Source organism: Microplitis demolitor, chromosome 4 (genome assembly GCF_026212275.2).
Source record: "Microplitis demolitor isolate Queensland-Clemson2020A chromosome 4, iyMicDemo2.1a, whole genome shotgun sequence".
In the NCBI taxonomy this organism is placed as follows: Eukaryota; Metazoa; Arthropoda; class Insecta; order Hymenoptera; family Braconidae; genus Microplitis; species Microplitis demolitor.
Genome location: NC_068548.1, coordinates 4,594,189 through 4,615,328, shown reverse-complemented (window position 1 = coordinate 4,615,328; position 21,140 = coordinate 4,594,189). Strand labels below are relative to the sequence as shown.

General features: G+C 27.4%; 1 protein-coding gene across 18 annotated transcripts in view; it reads right to left on the bottom strand.

Moving 5' to 3' along the window:
* Nucleotides 1–16,304, bottom strand: part of LOC103580934 (collagen alpha chain CG42342) — a 149,216-nt gene extending 132,912 nt beyond the window's left edge. For all 18 annotated transcript variants that reach the window (XM_053738023.1, XM_053738018.1, XM_053738019.1 and 15 more), the window contains exon 1: nucleotides 15,462–16,304. In XM_053738023.1, the coding sequence (XP_053593998.1) occupies nucleotides 15,462–15,816 (355 nt within the window). In that variant the 5' untranslated portion in view covers nucleotides 15,817–16,304. The remainder of the gene's footprint in view (nucleotides 1–15,461) is intronic.
* Between the last annotated feature and the right edge of the window lie 4,836 nt (nucleotides 16,305–21,140).

The window sequence follows — 21,140 nt, the reverse complement described above, 5'->3', positions numbered from 1 at the left end:
AATTAGTAATTTTGAATATTTTCAACTGGATCTTGCCGCCAATTTTTTGTGAATAAATGCACTTTGATATAAAATATATGAATTTTTAAAGAAGTATATATTTTAGTAAATAAAGTTAAAAATCATCCATCAAAATTTCAAAAATATCAATAAAAAAGTATATATGAATGGTTTTTTGGAAATATCTCGATAAATATTGAGTTTTTTAAAAAAATACAAGATACCTTTTTTGTAGAGCTTTAAATTCTTTACAAAAAAGGTATTGTATAATTTTTTCAAAAACTTGATAGCTACTGAGATATTTCAAGTTCAAAATTTGAAAAAAAGTATAGAAATAAATAGTTCAAATTTCATGGGTGTGATTAGTTTTTTACAAATATCTCTGTAAATATTCAGTAATTCAAAATAATGATAATAACTATTTTTGTAGCTTTTAAAATTCTCTACAAAAAAGGTATCTTATACTTTTTTCAAAAACTTAAAAGCTTCTGAGATATTTCAAGTTTATTATTCACGAATTAAATCCTCAAATTTTGAGTATTTGCCTGGAGTTTTTTGAGCCTATATGACGATTAAGAAAATATTAATTCAGAACTAGACAGCTTTAATATTTCCTCATGCAATAAGAGTCACGTGTCAGCTTACATCAAGCCCTCATTACCGCTAGATTATCATACGAGACGACAAGAATAATACGCTTATACATTTGTCTTCCTTCAGCACATGATATCTACAGATAACAACCACTACCAATGAATTCATTGACAGTCAGCTAACTTAATGGTTCCATCATTGGACGTCCAATCGACGTCTGTAATCCTTTGCTTACTGCCCTAATCTGCTTAACCCATTCCATTTGGCTCGTAATCTTCAATGCAGACCATAGAATAATTTTATTCAATATAGTACGGAAAAGTGAGGCAAAATGAGACACATCTGTTAACCAAAGAACTTTTTTTTGTAAATGGTTATCTATATTCTCTATAAAAAATATAGGGTAAGTTGATCACCTTTAATAGTTCGATTTCAAAATAAATTTAATGATGATTATTATTATAATTTTTAGTGTAACCGTTGAAATTATATTTTATTATGGACCTTTTTTGTCACTAACATCCATCTTACGGCATTAAATTTCAAAATTTCAATCAAAAAAATTTTTTTTTCATGTTTATTGTCTGTTATTTTATTACTGATTCGAAAAAAACTAACGGAAAAATTTTTAAAGTAAATTTTCTATAGCTATCAGCTATGACTTAAATATTCATATTCAATTAATTTTTCATTTTCTTACATAATTTCATATTTTTTTCTACTTTTTATACGAACATTACTATCATACTTTTTTGAATTCTAGTGAACACGAAAAAATTTTCTTGGTCAAAATTCTAATGGTCGCACGACTCGAGGTGACCAACTTACCCCATACGTTTTTGCAGACTATATACATTTACTGAAAATAATTTTTCTTTGTTAAAAAATAGCCATATTGCCATACTTTTCTCTACATCGTATACTTTCTTGTTAATAAAAAAAAATAAGAAGCATCATTTTTAACATCCCGGTAAAAGATTGAGATTCAATAAAGGTAAGGAGTGTCTAGACATTTTTCATGTTAGTCTATATGTACTATTCTCCAATTTCCAATTTGTGAAATCTCGCTAGGTCAATCTCCAATTGAACTTCAATTTCAAGTAATTACAGGAAACTCAGTAAAGCCACAGCCTCAGTACACAATTCTCCAAGTGAGTGAGTAAGTGAGCAAGTAAGTAAGTAAGTGAGTGAGTGAGTAAGTGAGTGAGTATCTGATTTACTTGGCTTGGTATCGTATCCAATGTCGTACGTACAGTTCGTCGAGTTGATTCAAGGGCTTGAAATACACCAGCGACCTCATCTTTGGATGAATAAAACCACACACATGTTAGATGGATACCAATTCTCTGTAACATCTGAGGAGCGGAAGCAACCAACCAATGTGGGCGTCTTATCGAGCATCGACATCAAGAATCGAGAACGTCGGATGGATAATTCGATTTCACCTCCAGGATGTACCTTACACACATATACATCCTACTGCATATACATTTAAGTATATACATATATATATGTGTGTATTCGTGACTTTTGGACATGAATGCACTGAATGTATAGGTGTATATGCTTCGTCTGTATTCTTCGTCTGCGGATGAGCAACAAAAGAAACCCGGGGATAATAAAACTCCTGCGGTGAGCAATAATGTCAGACAGGAAAACAAATAGTCACATTGTTAGTAAAAAAAATTATTTTATACTTTTTTTTTGTTTTTTCTTTTAATGATTTATATACTTGTCTTGCTCGATAATTGATCGGAAAAAATTTTATTGAATTATTTTATTTTACAGTAAATGGTGATTATTAGGAAATTAGATTTATGACTAACAGCTTCGGCTGGTTTATTATATTTGTAATCGATATTACAAATTTATGATCGATAGATGATTAATTTTGGTCATTATTATAAGTAGTGATTTATACTTGAGTTTTTTTTTAGTACCATGAATATTGTACAGTAAAAAATATACTATCAGGAGTGAAAATTTAGAGTTAAATTGCATTCGCTTCTTACTTCATCCATATTGAATTCACTCTACACTGAATTTGTTTCCACGTTTACTACTCATTTAATCTGAATTTACTCTGTAGTTGGATGTTATTCAATTTGCACGAAACCCGCAAAAAATCCACAATGGATCCGTATTTAATTTTCATTGATTCGCATCCACTCCACATTGAATCCGCGTTTGATTCCTGACTTCTTTGTACGAAATCCGCAAACAATCCGCATTGGAGTCATACTAAATTTTCAGTCATTCTGCACTGAGTCCGCCTTAACTCAATATTGAATCCGCGTATGATTCCCATCTACGCCGCACGAAATCCGCATTGGATCCGCACATTTTTTTTAGTACAACGTTAAAAATAATTTTGTTTTCACCTACATTTCATTTAAATTGCTATCGAAAAACAAATTAAATTTTTTTTAATTTTTTATAGCTTATAATAAGCAATGATAACAATACATATTACCGAGCAGTAAAATTTTTATGCCTCAAGCCTGATCTGCAAACTATGACCATAAAGAGGCCTTCAACATTTTTTTTTTTTACTAATTAAATTTATATACAATATAGTATTTACTTATATATATGTATACATATGTATGTACATATATTTATCAAGCATTAAAATAACGATCAGTACTTATATATATATATATATATATATATATATATATATATATATATATATATATTATTTTGGTATAAAAACTATTATTACTTTGAAAAAAAAAAAAAAAAAAAAAAAAAAATCCGCATTCCACCGACTTTTTTTTACCGTAAAAATTTTTTATTTCTTAATTTAAAAATCAAAAAAATATTCAAATTTACTACCAAATTTTATAATTTGAATTTCGTTACATAACTCTAGGTTAAAATTTAACTGCACAGTTCCGACTTTATTAATTTATTTGTACGCGTAGTGAATAAATGTTTTTTTTAATTTTCCTTTTTCCTAGTATAGATAAATAAAAAAAGTAAGAAAATAAACTACGCATAAATAAAATTTATATAAAACTGAATAAACCGCAGACTAAAATCTCATCTACGATCCATTTGCTCGTGTCTGGCCCATAGCGACAGAATTTAACGTAAAAGTGATTAACCACATTTGGACTTGCACTAAAATGGTTAAAACCCACTGCTATATATAGAATTACTTAGCAGATATATATATATATGTATATATGCTAAAGTTAAATTTCACTATTTCTCGTATAGTAAGTAGTAAGGCGGAACATGGATTTTAGTTACGAGGAGCTGCTTTCAGATAACACTGATTCTATCTTGATTTAACTCGTTCAATACCGTGAGGACAATTTCCATTCGTTTATTTTAAATACATTTATCCATATATTTGCTTGCAGAACGTATGTGCATTTTAGATTGTATGTATACATTGATAGAGATAGAAATAGAGAGAGTTATATATACAAGCTATTGTTAAATGTGCAATCTGGTGGTTTTCAGAGTTTCCAGAGTAAAATTTTAACTCTAGAAGTGGATTAGCCGCGGCTGGACGAATTTTCAAATAGTTCACACTCACTAAGCACATTAGGCAAAGTGCAACTACTGTTTTAGCATAATTAACGTTAACGTTAGTTCCTAACTACTGGATACTACAATTTTAAAACTATATACTTAGTTCGCGAGGTATTTGTTTAACCTGATCTACATATACTCTAGTCAAACATATATGAGGTAAATGAGGGCGGAAATATTTAATAAGAAAAGAAAATATTTCTGAAGCGAAACCAAATTTGAGATATTTCAAGAATGTATATATGTATGCATGAGGAAGAGTGGGACAAAAAGAGACAGGATTTTTTAACGAAAAAAATTTGTTTTTTGTAAATTTTTAGAAAGAAAAAATGACAAAATTTTTTTTTAAAATTACAAATATTAGAAAAAATATGGGGTAAGTTAGTCACTTCTATAGTAGTGCAACCAATTTTAAATTTTAACTGAAAAAATTTTTTTTCATGTTTGCTAGGATCGAAAGAGTGTGATAGTACACTGAAGTGTGTAGTCAAAATTTACACACTTGTCAAATAACATTGAAACGCCATAAGCAATCTATAGATATTTAATACACCGTGAAACGTATTTTAAATGACTACAAAAAACTATAGTTTCGCTTTCGCCTTAAACATAGAACACATTTAATATGTGTTAAAATAATACGTTTGTAACATATGGTTTTAGAGTGTAATGCTTGTATAAAAAAGTGGAAAAAAATTTTTAAATTATCTAGAAAAATTAAATTTAAATATTCGAGTCATAGCTGATAGTTAACGAATGTTTTTAAAATTGACGAAAAAATTACATAAAAAAAGTTTTTTTGTATGATACTGAAGTTAGACTTCTTTTAATTTTTGGATTTTTTAAAAACGACTAATTATGAAAAAAAAATATTTCAAAAAACTGCATCTCTAGTTTTCGAAATTGTTTGTCGACTTGTTGAAAAAAAAGTCTGAAAATTACAAATTGTCTGTTAACTTCAGGCTCATTTTTTTTTTCCTTAAATTAGCTCTTTTGTCATAAAATAACAGAAAATAAACATGAAAAAATTTTATTTTGATTAAAATGTCAAAATAGTCATACTATTAGGGGTGACCTACTTACCTAATATTTTTTCCAGAAACGCGATAAACATTTACAAAAAATGATTTTTTTTTTGTCCAAAATTGATGTCTCATTTTATTCCAGTCTTCCCTATAAATATATACATATATTTTCCTATAAAAAAAGACTTTAAAAGTTTAAAGCTGATACGAAAAACTTAAACTCATTTTTTTTTATATTTTATTTCATTCTCATTTATACCAATTTTGTTACTTTCGTAAAAAATCTGGTTCCATTCCAGTTGCCAGTGTAAACTTTTTATTTTTACAAAACAAGAAATGTATCTAAATGTAGAGAGAAACAAAAAGATTTATTTAAAACCATAACTCTTATTGTCCTACTTTTGTCATGCTCATCTCATCTCAATCTAATTTTTTAACGTTTAATAATAATTTTTTTTGTTTTTCTATTATTTTCTCAAAAGCCATTTTTTACATTTATAATAGAAACAGTTTTTCATTCAGTAATGGCATACTAACGTTTCCCAACGTTCCACTGAAAGGTGTACGAGACAGTATTATCAAGCAAAGGGAACAAAAAATAAAAATAAAATAAAACTTGTGACAATTTACCAAATGAAACTCTTTACTATCATATCTGGAATCTTCCCGTATTACCTTCACTGTTCACATAAACATATAAATATATAGGTACAGTCTAACGTATAAAATGGTTAATATATATGTACATGTTTTATGTACAAATACATATTAAAAAAAAAAATAAATAAATAAAAATATTTTGTCCAGGTGAGAAAATACAACTTAGATATTGCGGATATTCATATAATGTATCGTGTACACAATTTACTGGAAATACAGTAAGCACTACGATATAAAACGCCTCCGCACTATCTTATAACCACCGACCATATATAGAAAATACAATATAGCACGTTAAGCAAATAAAAGCACATATATACTCTCCAATAAAAATAGAGACAGTACATAATCCAATTAAATTGATCGGATTAAAATGTTTTATCCGACGTTGTATCTAATTTTAAATATTTTTTATCACATATTATGATTTTTCAGAAAATTTAATTAATCTACAAAGTAGATATTGTTATTTTTCTATAAATATATATCAAGACACTTGGGCAAAAAAATTTTGATCGACACAGGAAGAAAATTATGAGGATGGTTCCCATAATTTTGTAAAATTTTTCTTGTACAAGTATAGGAATTACGACCATAAAATAAGGGAGTAGTCCCTATAACTACAGGAATATTTCCCATAATTATAGGAAAAGTTCCTATAATTGTGGGAATGCTACCCATACCATTATAAGAATGGTTCTTATAATTATACTGAAAGATACTTTAGCAAAATTATATTATAATTTTTTCTCAGTGTCACTATACCTGATACTCATTAGTGAATAATTACCAAGATGATGATTTTTATGTCAGAGACTATTAATAATTTAAAATTAGAAAAGTTGATTTATTCGCATCTGTCACTGGACTAAGAGCTAATTTTTAAAAACCATCGTATCATAAATTAAATCTGTTGAAAGAAAATCTAAAAGTGACAGAAAAAAAAAAGTTGATAATCCAACACACAAAATATTGACACTGTCGATAAATTTTACGATTTTTATTAAAAAAAAAAAAAAAGTAAATCCGATAAAAAATATTCATGCTTCACATAATTTATTGCTTAGAATAAATTAAAGCTCAATCCCACATGTAATGTATCATAGTTTCATTTTATAAATTATAATTTTTTTTTTTTTTTTTTTCACTTTTTGGCCATTAGTTCACAGATCAGCTTTCAAAGAGCAAATAAATCGACAAATATAAATTTCTATATATATGTATATATATATATATATATGTTTAAAATTTATTAGTTTATGATTAGCTTGCTTGAGTAAAAAAATAATTACAAATATAAACTAACAAATTAAAACATTGTCTACTATCAATGTAATACAACTTTAATGTTTTATGTATCAAAGACAGTATAAATGTCATTGATAACTGTTATTACGGTAAATCAATAAGTTTATTTTAAATTTATATATAAAACTGATGATAATATTTATGATAAAATTTTCTCAGAATATTTAATGAAGCAAAAATAAAATATTGAATAGAATATGGTTTCTTTTTTCGCACACAATTTAAGTCACTGATTGACATTTAAATTTATTGAAAAACTATTAATTTATTCATTATCTTGTATTTGCGCTTGAATACATCGAGAACATGAACAATAGCCGTTTCACGAAAGGCAAACCGATTTTACCTATATATATATACTTTAATATAATGGATATATCCATAATGTCTGGTTGGGTTGGTCGTAGTCTATAGCTATATTGATACCGCGTTGGTCTTCTCTCTCATATATATATATATATATATATATATATATATATATATATATATATATATATATATATATATATATATACATATATATATATAATTTTACTTTATGGAGTTTCGATACGGTATATCTTGCTATGAGAATATAATAATACTACGCGTTCAACTCTATAGCTTTAATCGCAATCGAAAATTACGAGAGAGTCATTCATGAGATTATAAACACCTCTGCTTTTGTAATGCTATATTTATTGTACACATATATATATATATTTAGGCAAAGAGCGGGCAAAACGGAACCCTTTGGGTAAGATGGACCACTCTAGAAATTCGATAAAAATTATTCTTTTCTACAATTATTTTTAACTGTCACTTACGACTCTTATCATGATTTTTGTAAGTTTCTGAGTGTCTGATTTTTTTTTTTTTTTTTTTTTTTTTTTTTTTTTTTAAGGAATTTTTCAGTGAACTCAATGTATTGGTGACCTCTAAAAATACGTACTTTCCTTATATTTTCAATTTTAGTAAACACGAAAAAATTTTATGTCAGTCAAAGTTTGAAAATGGTCACACTACTCAAGGTGAGCTTACCTCATACTTTTTCTGAAGTATTTGTTTTTTAAATAGTGTCTCATTTTACCCCACTCTCCTGATATATATGGCCGGACCGAAATAAAAATTTATACAATTTTCGGAAAAAGTAAAAATTGTTTTTTCATTGAAAAATGCTTATTTTAAGTTTGCAAAAAAACATGGGGCAAGTTGATCAGTCCAGCCAGTGAACTCAATTCAAAATTTTCAGTAAAAAATATTATTTGCTTTTTTTCAAGAATTAATTATTTGATTAACTTTATTGAAAATTGAAAGAAGATTACTTTGAGGTAAAATGGACAACAATTATATGAAAAAAATTTATTTTACTGAAAATTTTAAATTACATTGTCTGGGCTGATTAACTCGCTTCATATATCATATATTTCTACAAACTGTAACCATTCTATATATATGTATATATATATATATATTTTTTTTTTTAATTTTTTTTTGAGAGATGCTTAATACTTAAAAGCTATATAATAATTTTTTCATCCATTTTGCTTAACGGGAATGGGATTAGTGCCAGTGTGACTCAAGCATATCTAACATGTTAATATATATATACATATATTTTTTTTTAGTTAAATCCCTATGATACCTAACGAGAATAATATACTAAAAAAGTTGGTTTTGGACGGTGACACTTGATACTTGTGACCAATTAGGTCCCTCATGCGTAATACATTTAATTTAGGTTCGTTGCTTTTTACGATATTCCAGATGTATATAATAAAACGTGACATATGTGTGTTGTGCTTTACACGGTATGAATTATGTCTTGGACAGTTGCCAATGACAGGCTAGATAAAAATTGTCACTTAATTTTCACTTGCCATAACAAAGTGACACACAACTTTTAATTTTCAGCATGAAATAAAGAAAAAACAAATCGTCTAACGTCTTCTGCCTTCCGGATTTTATATTAAGCGGATTTCCTCAAATATTATGAATTCTATGATTGACCGTACTTCGATAACTAGCTCACAAGTTATGTTCCGTAAAACTGCAATCATGTTTTTCCGATACGTGGAACGTGATTGCCATCAGGCTCCGGCGAATTTGATTCCCAAAAAACAAAATTATATTAAATAATATATTACATCATATATATTTAAATAAAACAATTTTTATGACTCAGTCTAGAATTTAAAAAGTTTTAATACTGCATTGTCGAAAAAAAAAACCGAAGACCCAGCGTAAGCCCACACTATCCTGGTATTAAATTTAACCCGGAAGTGGTGTTAGAAAAAAAGTAGTTTTATTTTTGAAGTATCAGAAGTCGAATTGTATTTCAAATACAAAAAAAAAAAAAAAAAAAAAAAAAACAATTTTTTCAAAAGTTAGTGGTACGACAGATTTACTAATTTATGAGAAAATTTGATGAATATTTACACCACTGGCGGTGTTATTTTAACACCACTTTCGATGTTGAACACCTACGCCCTCATACTACGAGGTTCGTTTACTCCACATGTACACCGTTTTAGCACCGGTTGGATAACACCACTATATAGTATCGCTACATGGGTGTGAGTTTATTTTAACACCACTTTTTTTACAATATGTCTTTTAATTCTGAAAATCCAAAAATTTTATTTTCAATGATATGACATCCTGTTATGAGTCGTTTAAATGTCAATAATGGGTTTCCAAATGTTAAAACCGGTTACTTTATTAAATATACGCTAAAATATATACACAGACTACACATTTAAATATATATATATATATATATATATATATATATATAACTCAGGCGAAATATAAGTAAACTTATAACCACTAAAACAACTACAAATCATCGAGCAACCAAACGGAATATATATATGCACAGAAGCCAAAGTAAATACGTTAAAATTTTCAAACTTGTCCTGATGTATCTTGAATATATATCCTATCTCTTAACGGTAGAGTTAAGTTTGTCGTCTATAACAACTAAGTACTCAATATTAAATATGATAGGTTGTAAAGGTTGATATAAGTACTGCAGTATTAGTGTACAGTACTAAAACTTCACATGATTTAACTCCTTTACAAGACACTGACAGTGTAAATATAGGTATATATTTAATAAAATACTTGAAGATATATTTTAAAATATATGCGGAGTTATATCACATATAATATATGATACCATATTTTATTATGGCATATATTGCCATAATAAAATTGATAATGCAATTATATAATTTTTTAACAGCTCAAATTAATAACAGTGCAAAATATATGAAAAAGTTCAAAAATAGATCGACTATAATAAGAAAAATTTATGTCTATAACTTGTCGATCTGAATAGATCTTCATTAATATTATCATGAACTCTTCGAAGATCTATTGCGATCAATAGAGACCTTTTGGAATCACAGATCTGAATTTATTGAAGATTCGAGATCATTGAAGATCATGAGATCACCATAACTCTAAAGTCATTGACGATTTGCCGAAAGCATATAAGATCTTCTGGGATCTATTCAAAATTTTAGATCTTGGATCTACAGTCGTAGATCGATCTATAAATTATTTTTTCCTAACTAATGCATCTATGAAACTCATCAATTAGAGCCGACCGAAATCCGCTGACTGAAAGGTTCTGATGTTCTGAATACTGAGTGTATATTGCAGTATATATTTAGTGCAGCTATAGAAAATAGGATTTCACCCAAACATATATACCAAGTATAGAGCTTATTCCAAACTTTAGTTCCCTAATCCTTACGGCCTTATTGTTTGAATCAACTTGAATTTGAATTAGAATTTGAATTACGTCAATTCAAATGAATGTTAGCAAATCGCATTAGTGGGTTTCGGGAAAACCAATAAAAAATGAAGCTCTAAGGTATTCATTAAAGTTATTTGGGTCAATAATTGTGAATTTATATGTGAATGTTAGGCAGAATGAAGTGAATGAGTGAACTGGACAGTAAAATTACCCGTAGTACGGAGTAGTTGTTATGGTTGTTGATGGGTACGAATTCACCGCTAATTGTATCATGAAACTGTGGAGGGTAGAAAGAGGAAGTCCATAGCAAAGCTGAAACCTTCACTTGGGGAAATGGGGTTTGGGACTTGGAAGGGAATGAGTGAAAGAGAGATGTTGGTAGTTGAAGGCTAAAGCTGTAAGAGAGGAGACAGGAAGTAACCGTTCAAAGCGCTTGCTAATCGATCAACACCACTCGCCAATGCAATCTCCGCCAGAAACTTGGGGGTTTTGGACTAGTGGTTTGCGTGGCTTTTCAGTACATGCTTTAATAGGGGCTTATGTAAATATCCAATCTATGAGAATCTATACGTAATACGTAGTTTCGTACTCAAAATCTATACTCATTTTTATTTTTATGATAATTATACCTCATGTTTGATGAGGATTCTGTACCTAATTATGCAAATATTGTGATTGCGCAATCATGAAATAAATATTGTTTGGTTTCCGTTGCATACAAGTATTAATTTACTTTTGGTAATATAGTTATACTGAACTAATAGATTTACTAGTAGGAAAATGTAAATCTATGACAAAAAAACAATTTAGATCTACGGAAATTTAATTTAGGATATTATTAAGATCTATGTATATGTGAGGAGTTTATGAAGACCGAAGCTTAAAAATTAAAAATTATAAACCTGAAAGAGTTGGAAATTTTGAATTTTCAAAAGATCACGGAACCTTTTAAAAAAGGGAAAACAAATTCTGTTCTATAGAAGTCTATATAAATCAGAGTAAATTTCAGATAAAAGAATAATTACGGAAATCTGAATAGATCTGTGAAGATCTACATAAATCCAAGTAAATCTAAAGACATCTATACTTAAATCTGAGTGCATCTAAAAGATTTGCATAAATGTAAGTAAATCTGAGGACATCTACATGAATCTGAGTAGATCTAAAGAAATCTATACATACATGTGAGTGCATCTCAGAAAATCTTAATAGATCTGAGTAAATTTATTAGCATTAATAAAAATATAAAAGAAAAAATATCAAGATCTTCATTGATCTAATCAGATTTTGTTACACCTAAAATACTTCTTTCCGAGATTGTAAGATTACAAAGTATTCGATTTCGACAAAAATTTCGAGGCCCTAAAAAATGATGATCTATTAAGTTTAGATCTAAAGCTATCTATATGAATCTGACCAAATCTGAGGATTTCTACTGAAATCTGCATAGATCTATTACTATCCTTGAAAATCTAAGATTCGAAAAAAAAGATCTACGTCAATCTAATCAGATTTTATCAGATCTGAATGGTTTTCTCAGGTTTATTACTCGGATAACGTAATGAAAATATTGTATTGATAATTTTACCCCCGATCATTAATCGATAATAATTATTTTAAATATTAATCGATTTTTGGTCAATCAAATTCCATTAAACTAAATCTTAAAAGCTGCAGATTAAAAATTTTATTTATTTATATTTTCACGATAAATTCGAACGTAAAAAAAAAAATAAATCGGATCTTTTATTTTTGTTATTAACAGCACGATAGGGACGTGATTCAATTGAATCAAAAGTATATAGAGAGTGTTCAGTTTATGTTCGTTGTAAAGTCTCATCACTATAGTGTAACTGACCAACCATTTTTGCCAATTACAACTTTGCAGCGCGCTCTTTCGTCCACAAAAATATTTGCTTTACGACCCGTCGGAGTTTTTTAATTAATCCGCACCCTGGGTACGCTGTTGTGTGGATAAAAAAAAATGGAAATGAGTATATGACGATAGTCGGAGGAAATATAGAGAGAAAAAAGAAAGGAGGACTGGAGATAGAGGGCTGGTTCGTATTCAAATGGTATTGAGTTTCATTTAATTTCTCCATTTTATGATGAGGGCGAAATCGAACTGAAAGGAAATAAAAACTGCATGCATGCAAAAAAAATCATTATAATAATAGTAATAAAAATAATATTTGTTCAAGTGATGCAGAGTTTGTGGATTAAATTTTATGCATTTTTTCTAACTACATAAATAACGCAAGAGAAATTTATATATTTAATAATGAGGATTCCCACTCTTTTTTTTTTTTTTTTTTACTGTTCATGAAAACTCTTATACCAAAGGTGGAATGTCGCTGGCACGTGTGATAAAACAAAAAAGCTTTTGACCGAGTTTTTAAGTATGCAGGAATACAATTCAAACGAATTTTTATGAATGGCCCACCCCGACCTTACGAATTAAAATTTTTAATTTTTCCGCCAGATAAATAAATGGGATTTTTTTTTTCTATCACTGGAAAATTGATATGAGTAGAAGTGGGATACGAAGTAAGAGAGGGGATTAAAAAATCTGTGGAAAATTTAAGCTCGTAGAGGTATGAGCTGATCGAACCCTTGATATTCCCTCGAGGCTCTGAATATCGGTGTAAAAAATTTAAAGCACTTTAGAAAGTTTTCTAATACCATTTAGAATGCCAAAAAAAATAAAAGTTTTTCTTTTTTTATTTTCACTGGCTAGTCGGCAGTGATATCTATTACGTTAAGTAGAAAGTCATCGATCGGTTTTTCTTCTTCTTTTTTTTTTTTAGGCAAGTATATAAATTTTGTCACAGAGTCGAATTAAAGGGGGTTACTTTTGTGAGTGATTTGTTGTTCATTAGAAAGTGTGAAAATTTTTTTGAAAAAAAAATCAGGTGCTAGAAAAAAATATGAAAATCATTGGCTATTATACGGAAAAATTGATTTAGTAAAAATTTTTCGACGATTTTTCGTATGAAGAAAATAAAAATTTTTGGAAAATTTTAAAAAATTATGATCATTATTGACAATGTTAGGAGTTCTAGATGGAAAATATGAAAAATTTTATCGTGGAAAAACTAGATGGATTTTTTAAAATTATAAAATTTCGGGAAAAATTACGGTCGTTATTAAAAAAAATTTAGTAATTTTTTTGAATAATTATTAGATAATACTTAAAGACAGAGAATAATTTATTTAATTATTCAATATAAATCTCAACAATTAATATTCAGCATTACAGTTAAGGAAATGTATTAATTAATAAAAAGAAAATTTTTACTTCCGTGTAAAAAAAAAATTGAAATAAATTCTTTCTAATGGAAAGTCAAATTTTAATTTTTTTCGAGCTATGGAAAACATTATCATATAAAATTTAAATAATCTGAAAATTGTCACCTACAAGTACAATTTTGGGAGGTAGCTTAATATTTAAAAAATTATCTGAGTATGATAGTTTAAATATTTTCAAGGGATTTTTTGAAATAAAATGAGAGATTCAAAATACGGAAATTAAGCGAAAGAAAATATATCCGAGAAAACAAGTCTGCGAAATAACATATATACGACAGTCTAAGGATATAAGTTTCATGTGTACTTTTTTAGGATAAATTTTTTTTTTCTTTCGGAAAATTAAACGATTTATTATAGAATTTGATTAATCTAATGAAATATGACCTTGATAATTATTTTTCTTGTGTCTTATGATCTGATTCTGTTAATACTGAAAAAAAGATAAAACCTCAATTTTGATACCTAGATGTCGCTCAAAAATATCCAAAGGATGAAACTCAAAAAATTGTGAATTTCTTGAACCATTTTGAGAAGTTCATATGTTAAGGTGACAATTTTCAAAAAATCATATATATATTTTAGTGAAAAATATTTTTTTTTTTTTATTTCTAAGATTTTCAAAATTCTTAGTAATGTCGAAAAATATTTATTGTGAAATAAAAATTTTCAGATGATTATTTAGATCGTAAATTTCTGTTTGAAAAATGAAAATTTCAAAAGTCTTTAAATTCAAATTTTCAGAATTCTTTAGCGAGATTTAAAAAATTGTTCGTATAAATTTTTTGAGAAGCTTCATTAACATTCGTGAAACGGTAAAATTTACATAGATATAAACATATATATATATATATATATATATATTTAAAAAAATTTGTGATAATTTTTCTTTTTTTTATAAAAGCTGCAATAGAAATATTCTATAACTAATTGAAAACAAAAAAATTGACAGACCTCTGTTGAATTTCAACGATCGAATGTCAGAATTCCATCAGTTTAAATTCACTATAGTAAAAAAAAAAAAAGTAATACAAGAAATATAACAATTTAAAATGAAAAAAATTTCTCACATACTCGCGAATAAAACTTCAAAGCTATTCTATCAATCGTGAATAGCAAAAAAAAAGGCAAAAGAGAAATAAAAAAAATTTCCTTGCAAGTCAAAGGAAAAATTCGAAAACTTGGGCCGTTAGTAAACAGTACAAATAAAACTTTCCAATAAAGTAAATGTTTATGAATGTAAATACGTAAGAAAACGCATGAATTAATAAACTTACCGGCAGGACAATTGCAATCACTAACATCCCTCTTGACTCTAAAGATACCTCCTTCGGGATAAGGAATTTTTTGTCCTAAAAATGCATCTTGTACTTCGCGACGAAGCCTCTTGACAATGACTTCGCTTGTCTCTTGATGATCACACCGTCCCTCTAAACTAGTTAATCTAGATTCAAGTTGAATTTGACGATAAGCAAGAATACCAGATATTCCAATACTACCGATACAAAGAAATAACAATGCCCAATTTAGACCAACAATTTCCGTCCGGTTAGTTTCTTTACGGAATTTTTTAGGTACCGTCGCTTCAATATTTTTTCTACTGCCATCCGGCCAATTCTCATTTGTCTCCATCTCGTTGCTATTTTATCACCCCCGCACACTAAAAAAACACGTGACTGTTGCACCCTCAAGATTTTTATTTTTATATTATTTTCGTTTTAAAACAAAACTCGCGCACAATCCACTCACGTGACTATTAATTTAACTTTACTATTTTTATTATTTTTATTTATTTATTTATATTTAAACTTTTAACCCCATGGAATTTTATTGTCCATACTGTCATCGTAAACCACCGTCATTTAACATACCCCATTATGATAAAATCACTTATTTGATAAAACTAAAAAATTTCAAATAATTGTAACACTTCACGTTCAAAAAAACAATTTTAAAAATTTATATTTTTTTATAGAAAAAAAAAAATAAAAAAGACTCGAATTTTAACAAAAAGGAGATTATTTTTAAAAAATACTCTAAGGACTTGTTTGTTTATTAATATTCATATAATTGAGGATTATTTATCGGAGTAAGAACACACTCACAACGCGCACGATTGACGGTCGGAGCACGACTGGATAGAGAACCGTAACTTGAGGGTTTATCTTTTCGGCCAACTTCGGTTTTATTCGGAGAAATTCGTTCAAGGAATATATATGTATATATGTGTATACATATAAAATATAGATATATGGGGAAGTTATAATAAATATATAAATATATGTATATATTTATATATTCGTCTAATATTGCAACAAATAATTTTCGCATGTACCTGAAGATCGGAACTGAAAATCAAGAAACAAAATGAAAGCTAAGGAATCTACTGGATCTAGAGTTTTGAAATGTTTCGTACACGCGCTAATATGTCAGCCGAAAATTGCAGGCACCCCGAACTACCCCTTAAGCAGTCAAATTACATAAATTTTAAATTTTCGTTGCATAAAAAACGTTCCGATCTTCAGGTACATATTTTCGTGACCTTTTTTTTTGGGGGAAAATTTTTCAGACCTAATTGTCATCAATAAGCTTTTGATAATCTAGTTAATTAATCGGGATGTGCCAGTAGTGTTCAAATCGAATTATTTAAATTATTCATAAGTTTTCGAATTATTCCTAATTTTTTGAAGAATTTGAGTATTCGTCAGTTTTTCGAATTATTCTAAAATTTTTAAAGACTTTCATTCAGCGGTTTTTGAATTATTCGTAAACTTTCTTATTATTCGAATGAATCCTGAACATTGGATTTTAACTTTGAACGTCAAATTTTTATCTAAAATACGAAATATTGAGATTTTTCTAATAATTCCCAAATTTACAAATACATCGGAAATTCGCGAATAATTCAAAATCTCACTAGCAATTAGACAATTTATGAATAATTTTAAATTAACATATACCAAATTTTTCAAACGAATCCAACTACAAATAATTTCCACACTCCTATTAACTTAATTTTTTTCTTTTTAATTAGTTTTAAAGAAATTTTTTAATAATTGACAACAATGCTGATTTTAATTAAATAAAATTGCTATTGAATTAGTAACTAGGGCAATTGAATTTAATTATTACTTACAATGGCCATTGTGAACAGTATTTTAAATAAAAGTCTTAATAAATGTTCAATAGATGGTAGAAAAATTATTTGTTTAATTTTTATTTTATTATATTTGAAGAGGAATTTTAAAATAAATTTCAATGTTTTATAGAAAATAATTATTTATAAGTAGAAAACTTTTAATTTATATTCATATTAATTGTTGAGTTAAAAAACAGTTTAATTCGGCTGCATTGAACTATATATATATATATATATATATATATATATATATATATATATATATATATATATATATATATATATATATATATATATATATATACTTTTTTTTTAACGCTTATTAGTTTGGTGAGTAAATTCGAATCGATAATCACGTAAAATAATGAACCTAAATTAAAAACAATTAAACAGCTTTAAATAATTAATTAACACTGACGTTGAATAATTAATGCGAGTTAAAACCAATAAAATAACATTGAATAATTTATTGAAATTAAAAATAATAAAAAAAATTTCAACTAATTAATTGATTTAATAATTACAAGTAGAAGAGGGCTTTGAAACTACGGTATATGATTTATGTACCTGACCTTCACATGAAAGACATTTAATTCATGATTCTGTTAATAAGGAGTAAAGCTCGCGATTTCCACCGAAAATACATCTATTCTCATCATCGTCGTTATTTGTTTCATTATCATTGTCTGCATTTAAAATTTTCTTTGAAATTAAAAGTGAATATTTACTTATAGTTAGAATGAGTCAGAATGATAAAATATAAAGATAATCATAAATTAACTTATTTATTTAGTCTATATTTATTAGGGCTGTGCAAATATTGAATATTACTATTCGATTCGATATTCGAATAGAATAATTTGAATTTTGGAATAGTTCAAAAAATTTCTATTATTCATAAATTTTTGAATCGTTTATATTTTTTTAAATGGTTCATGAATTTTTGAATAATTTGAAGCGTTAACCCGAGTCAAAAAGCAAATTCTAGTTTAGTCCGCAAAAACCTCAATTTTTTTAATGTTTTATTTGCCGCCCAGAAAGTAACTCTAGTACTAAAAATCCTCAATGAGAACTATGAGGTCTAAAGGCGAATAGTTTATCAATTTTAAATTATAACTGAGACCTTAAAATCCTCAACGAATGAAAAGTTATAGTTCCGACTTAGAAAAATTTTAGATAGAAAAAGCAAAGGGAGAGAATACGTCGAATGAAATTTTTGAGGTTCAAATGTTGATAAAACTACTCTTGTATGTTTTGAGTATTTTGAGGCTCTAATCCAGATTATGTTATTCCAGTTTAGTCCTCAAAGTGGTACAATTGGTTGTAACTACTACTCTAAGGACCTTACTATTAACTTACTATTAAGGACCAACTTAAGATAACTTTCTATATTGTTGTCAAACTTCAGATTCTAAATTGGTCCTTAGAAACCTTATTGAGAATTTTGAGACTTAAATCCAAATTTGTTTTTTGACTCGGGAAAAGCATTGGTAATGATTATAATTTTGTGAACTTTTCAAAGCTGCTGGTATCTCACTATTATCTTAAGAAACGTCAAAAAAGCCTTAGAGCTCTTGTTCTTTAACTCATCGCATTAATTTTTTTTCAAGCTCTCGAATTGATGATCAATAAAAATTTTAGTCACTCTACTGCTTCCTCAATATTTAAAAAAAAATATATTGCAAACTGTGTAAAACAAACTCACTAGTTATATAAAAAAAAAACTAGCAAACAAAAGTTTTATTTATTTTAGAATTTCAATAGCTGATTTTTACGGAAGTTAAAATTTTGTTTCACTACTTTGTACAAATATGATCAAGTTAATTTAAAATTCACAACACACAATACTACATTTGCGTCAACGTAAATTCATCAGTTTTTTTTTTCAGTTTACTATTTTACTGCAGTGTACTCTGCTAATTTTATTATGCGAATAATTAAAAACAATTGCTTTATAACTCATTATAATTTTTTATTAATCTGTAATGTTAATTATCTACATTTGGTATTCTATTCCACACGTTTCGTGTATTATAGTCATTATGAAACGTAGAAACTATTAGTATTTCTACAAGTTTAAATTTATCATTCTCTATGAAAATAAATGATAAATAAATTTTATTTCAATAAAAATTTTACTTCATAATAAATAAACTATTACATCAAAAATAAATAAAATTCAGAATAAATTTTTACTCGTGATAAAATAAAATGTATGTTCAACTTTTGTTAGTCATATATGACTATACATGACGATATGTGATCATTAGAGGGGGAGAGGCGGGCGAAAAAATCGACTATTTTAATTTCCCGCTAAGAAAATCGACGATTTTCGAAAAATTCGGGAAGTTATGGAATTCACCTTAATTTGCGAAAATCGAAATTTCATCGGATATCGATATTTTGAGGTCCTAGGAATCTACTCTGACTATTTTCAGAGTGATTTCCGAGAGTCTGTATGTATGCTCGAAGAGCTCGAAAATAACGGGAAGTTTTGGGGCTGGTCCGCAGGGTCAACCGATAGACCGATTTTTTTCTAGTTACACTGAAAAATAGATCGCTAGACACTTTTAGAAAACTCTCACCAAAAATAAGCTCTTAATTTCGATAAGAAGTTCCTCCATATTACAGTTTTTTATTTTTCCGTCAGTCCAACAGAAAAACTTTCATATCTCATTCATTAATTAATCGTACAGTCAAACTTTATACTCTATTTTATAGGAAATCGAATACTCTGCAAAAGAGGTTTCTTACATTTTTATCGCAAATCTCACAATTTAAAAAATATTGAAGATTGAAGTTTGATTATTTTAAGACACATTTGTTTTTTGTTTACAAATTCTATGACTCGTGAACAAATAAGGATTATGAAATGGACAATGCATATTTTTGTAGAAAATTGAACGCTCTACAAAAGTGGTCTCTTATGCTTTGTTGATTAAATTAAACGTTCAAAAGACATTCATCATCAATGCATACTGATCTTAACAGTTTTTGATACCTAATTCAGAAATTTTCAATTTAGTCTATGAGTTTTGAGGAAATTTAAACAAATTTAAGTTTTTACCAGTAGAGAATTGCTTCGAACTATATTTCATTTTTTATTCAGACGTAAGTATATTTGGCTATACCAATAAATCTATTTAGATCTACTCAGATTCATATAAATCTTAGACCTGGAGCTTAAAAAAAATTTTTTCGTTTTTACAGGGCCACGAAATTTTTTCTAAAATCAATATTGGGATCTGCGTAGATCATTGATTTTAACGGTTAATAAAATTAGATTAAAATAAAGAAGCAAATTTGAATATCTGTATGTGCATTTTTTTTTTTAATTATTTTGAAAAAAGTTACGTATTGTTAGTTATTATTAAAATAAAAATAATGCAGAGCTAAAAAAATATAAAAATTAAATTACTGAAAACTTTTCATAACATAAAAATATACACGCGCTCATAACGAACATAAATTCATTTATCTATTGTGCATCGTAATACGATCGAACATTTTACAATCTATATTTATTTTTTATTCTGATATTTTTTTCTCCATTTTTATTACATCTATTTTTTATCATCATACATTCTATTGATTTATTTTATTTCTGTATATCTCCGTACCGTCATACTACCTTTATATGTTTTGATAGACTGGATTTAATCCCACGAATATAAAATCTATTTTCATGTAATAAAATATTTTTCTTTCTACCTCTCATCATTTATTTACGTACTTTTTTTTCGATTCATTCATTTATTCGCAAACTCTTGAATAAATAATAAATATAAACAGTAATTAAAGTTTCAAAATAATAAAT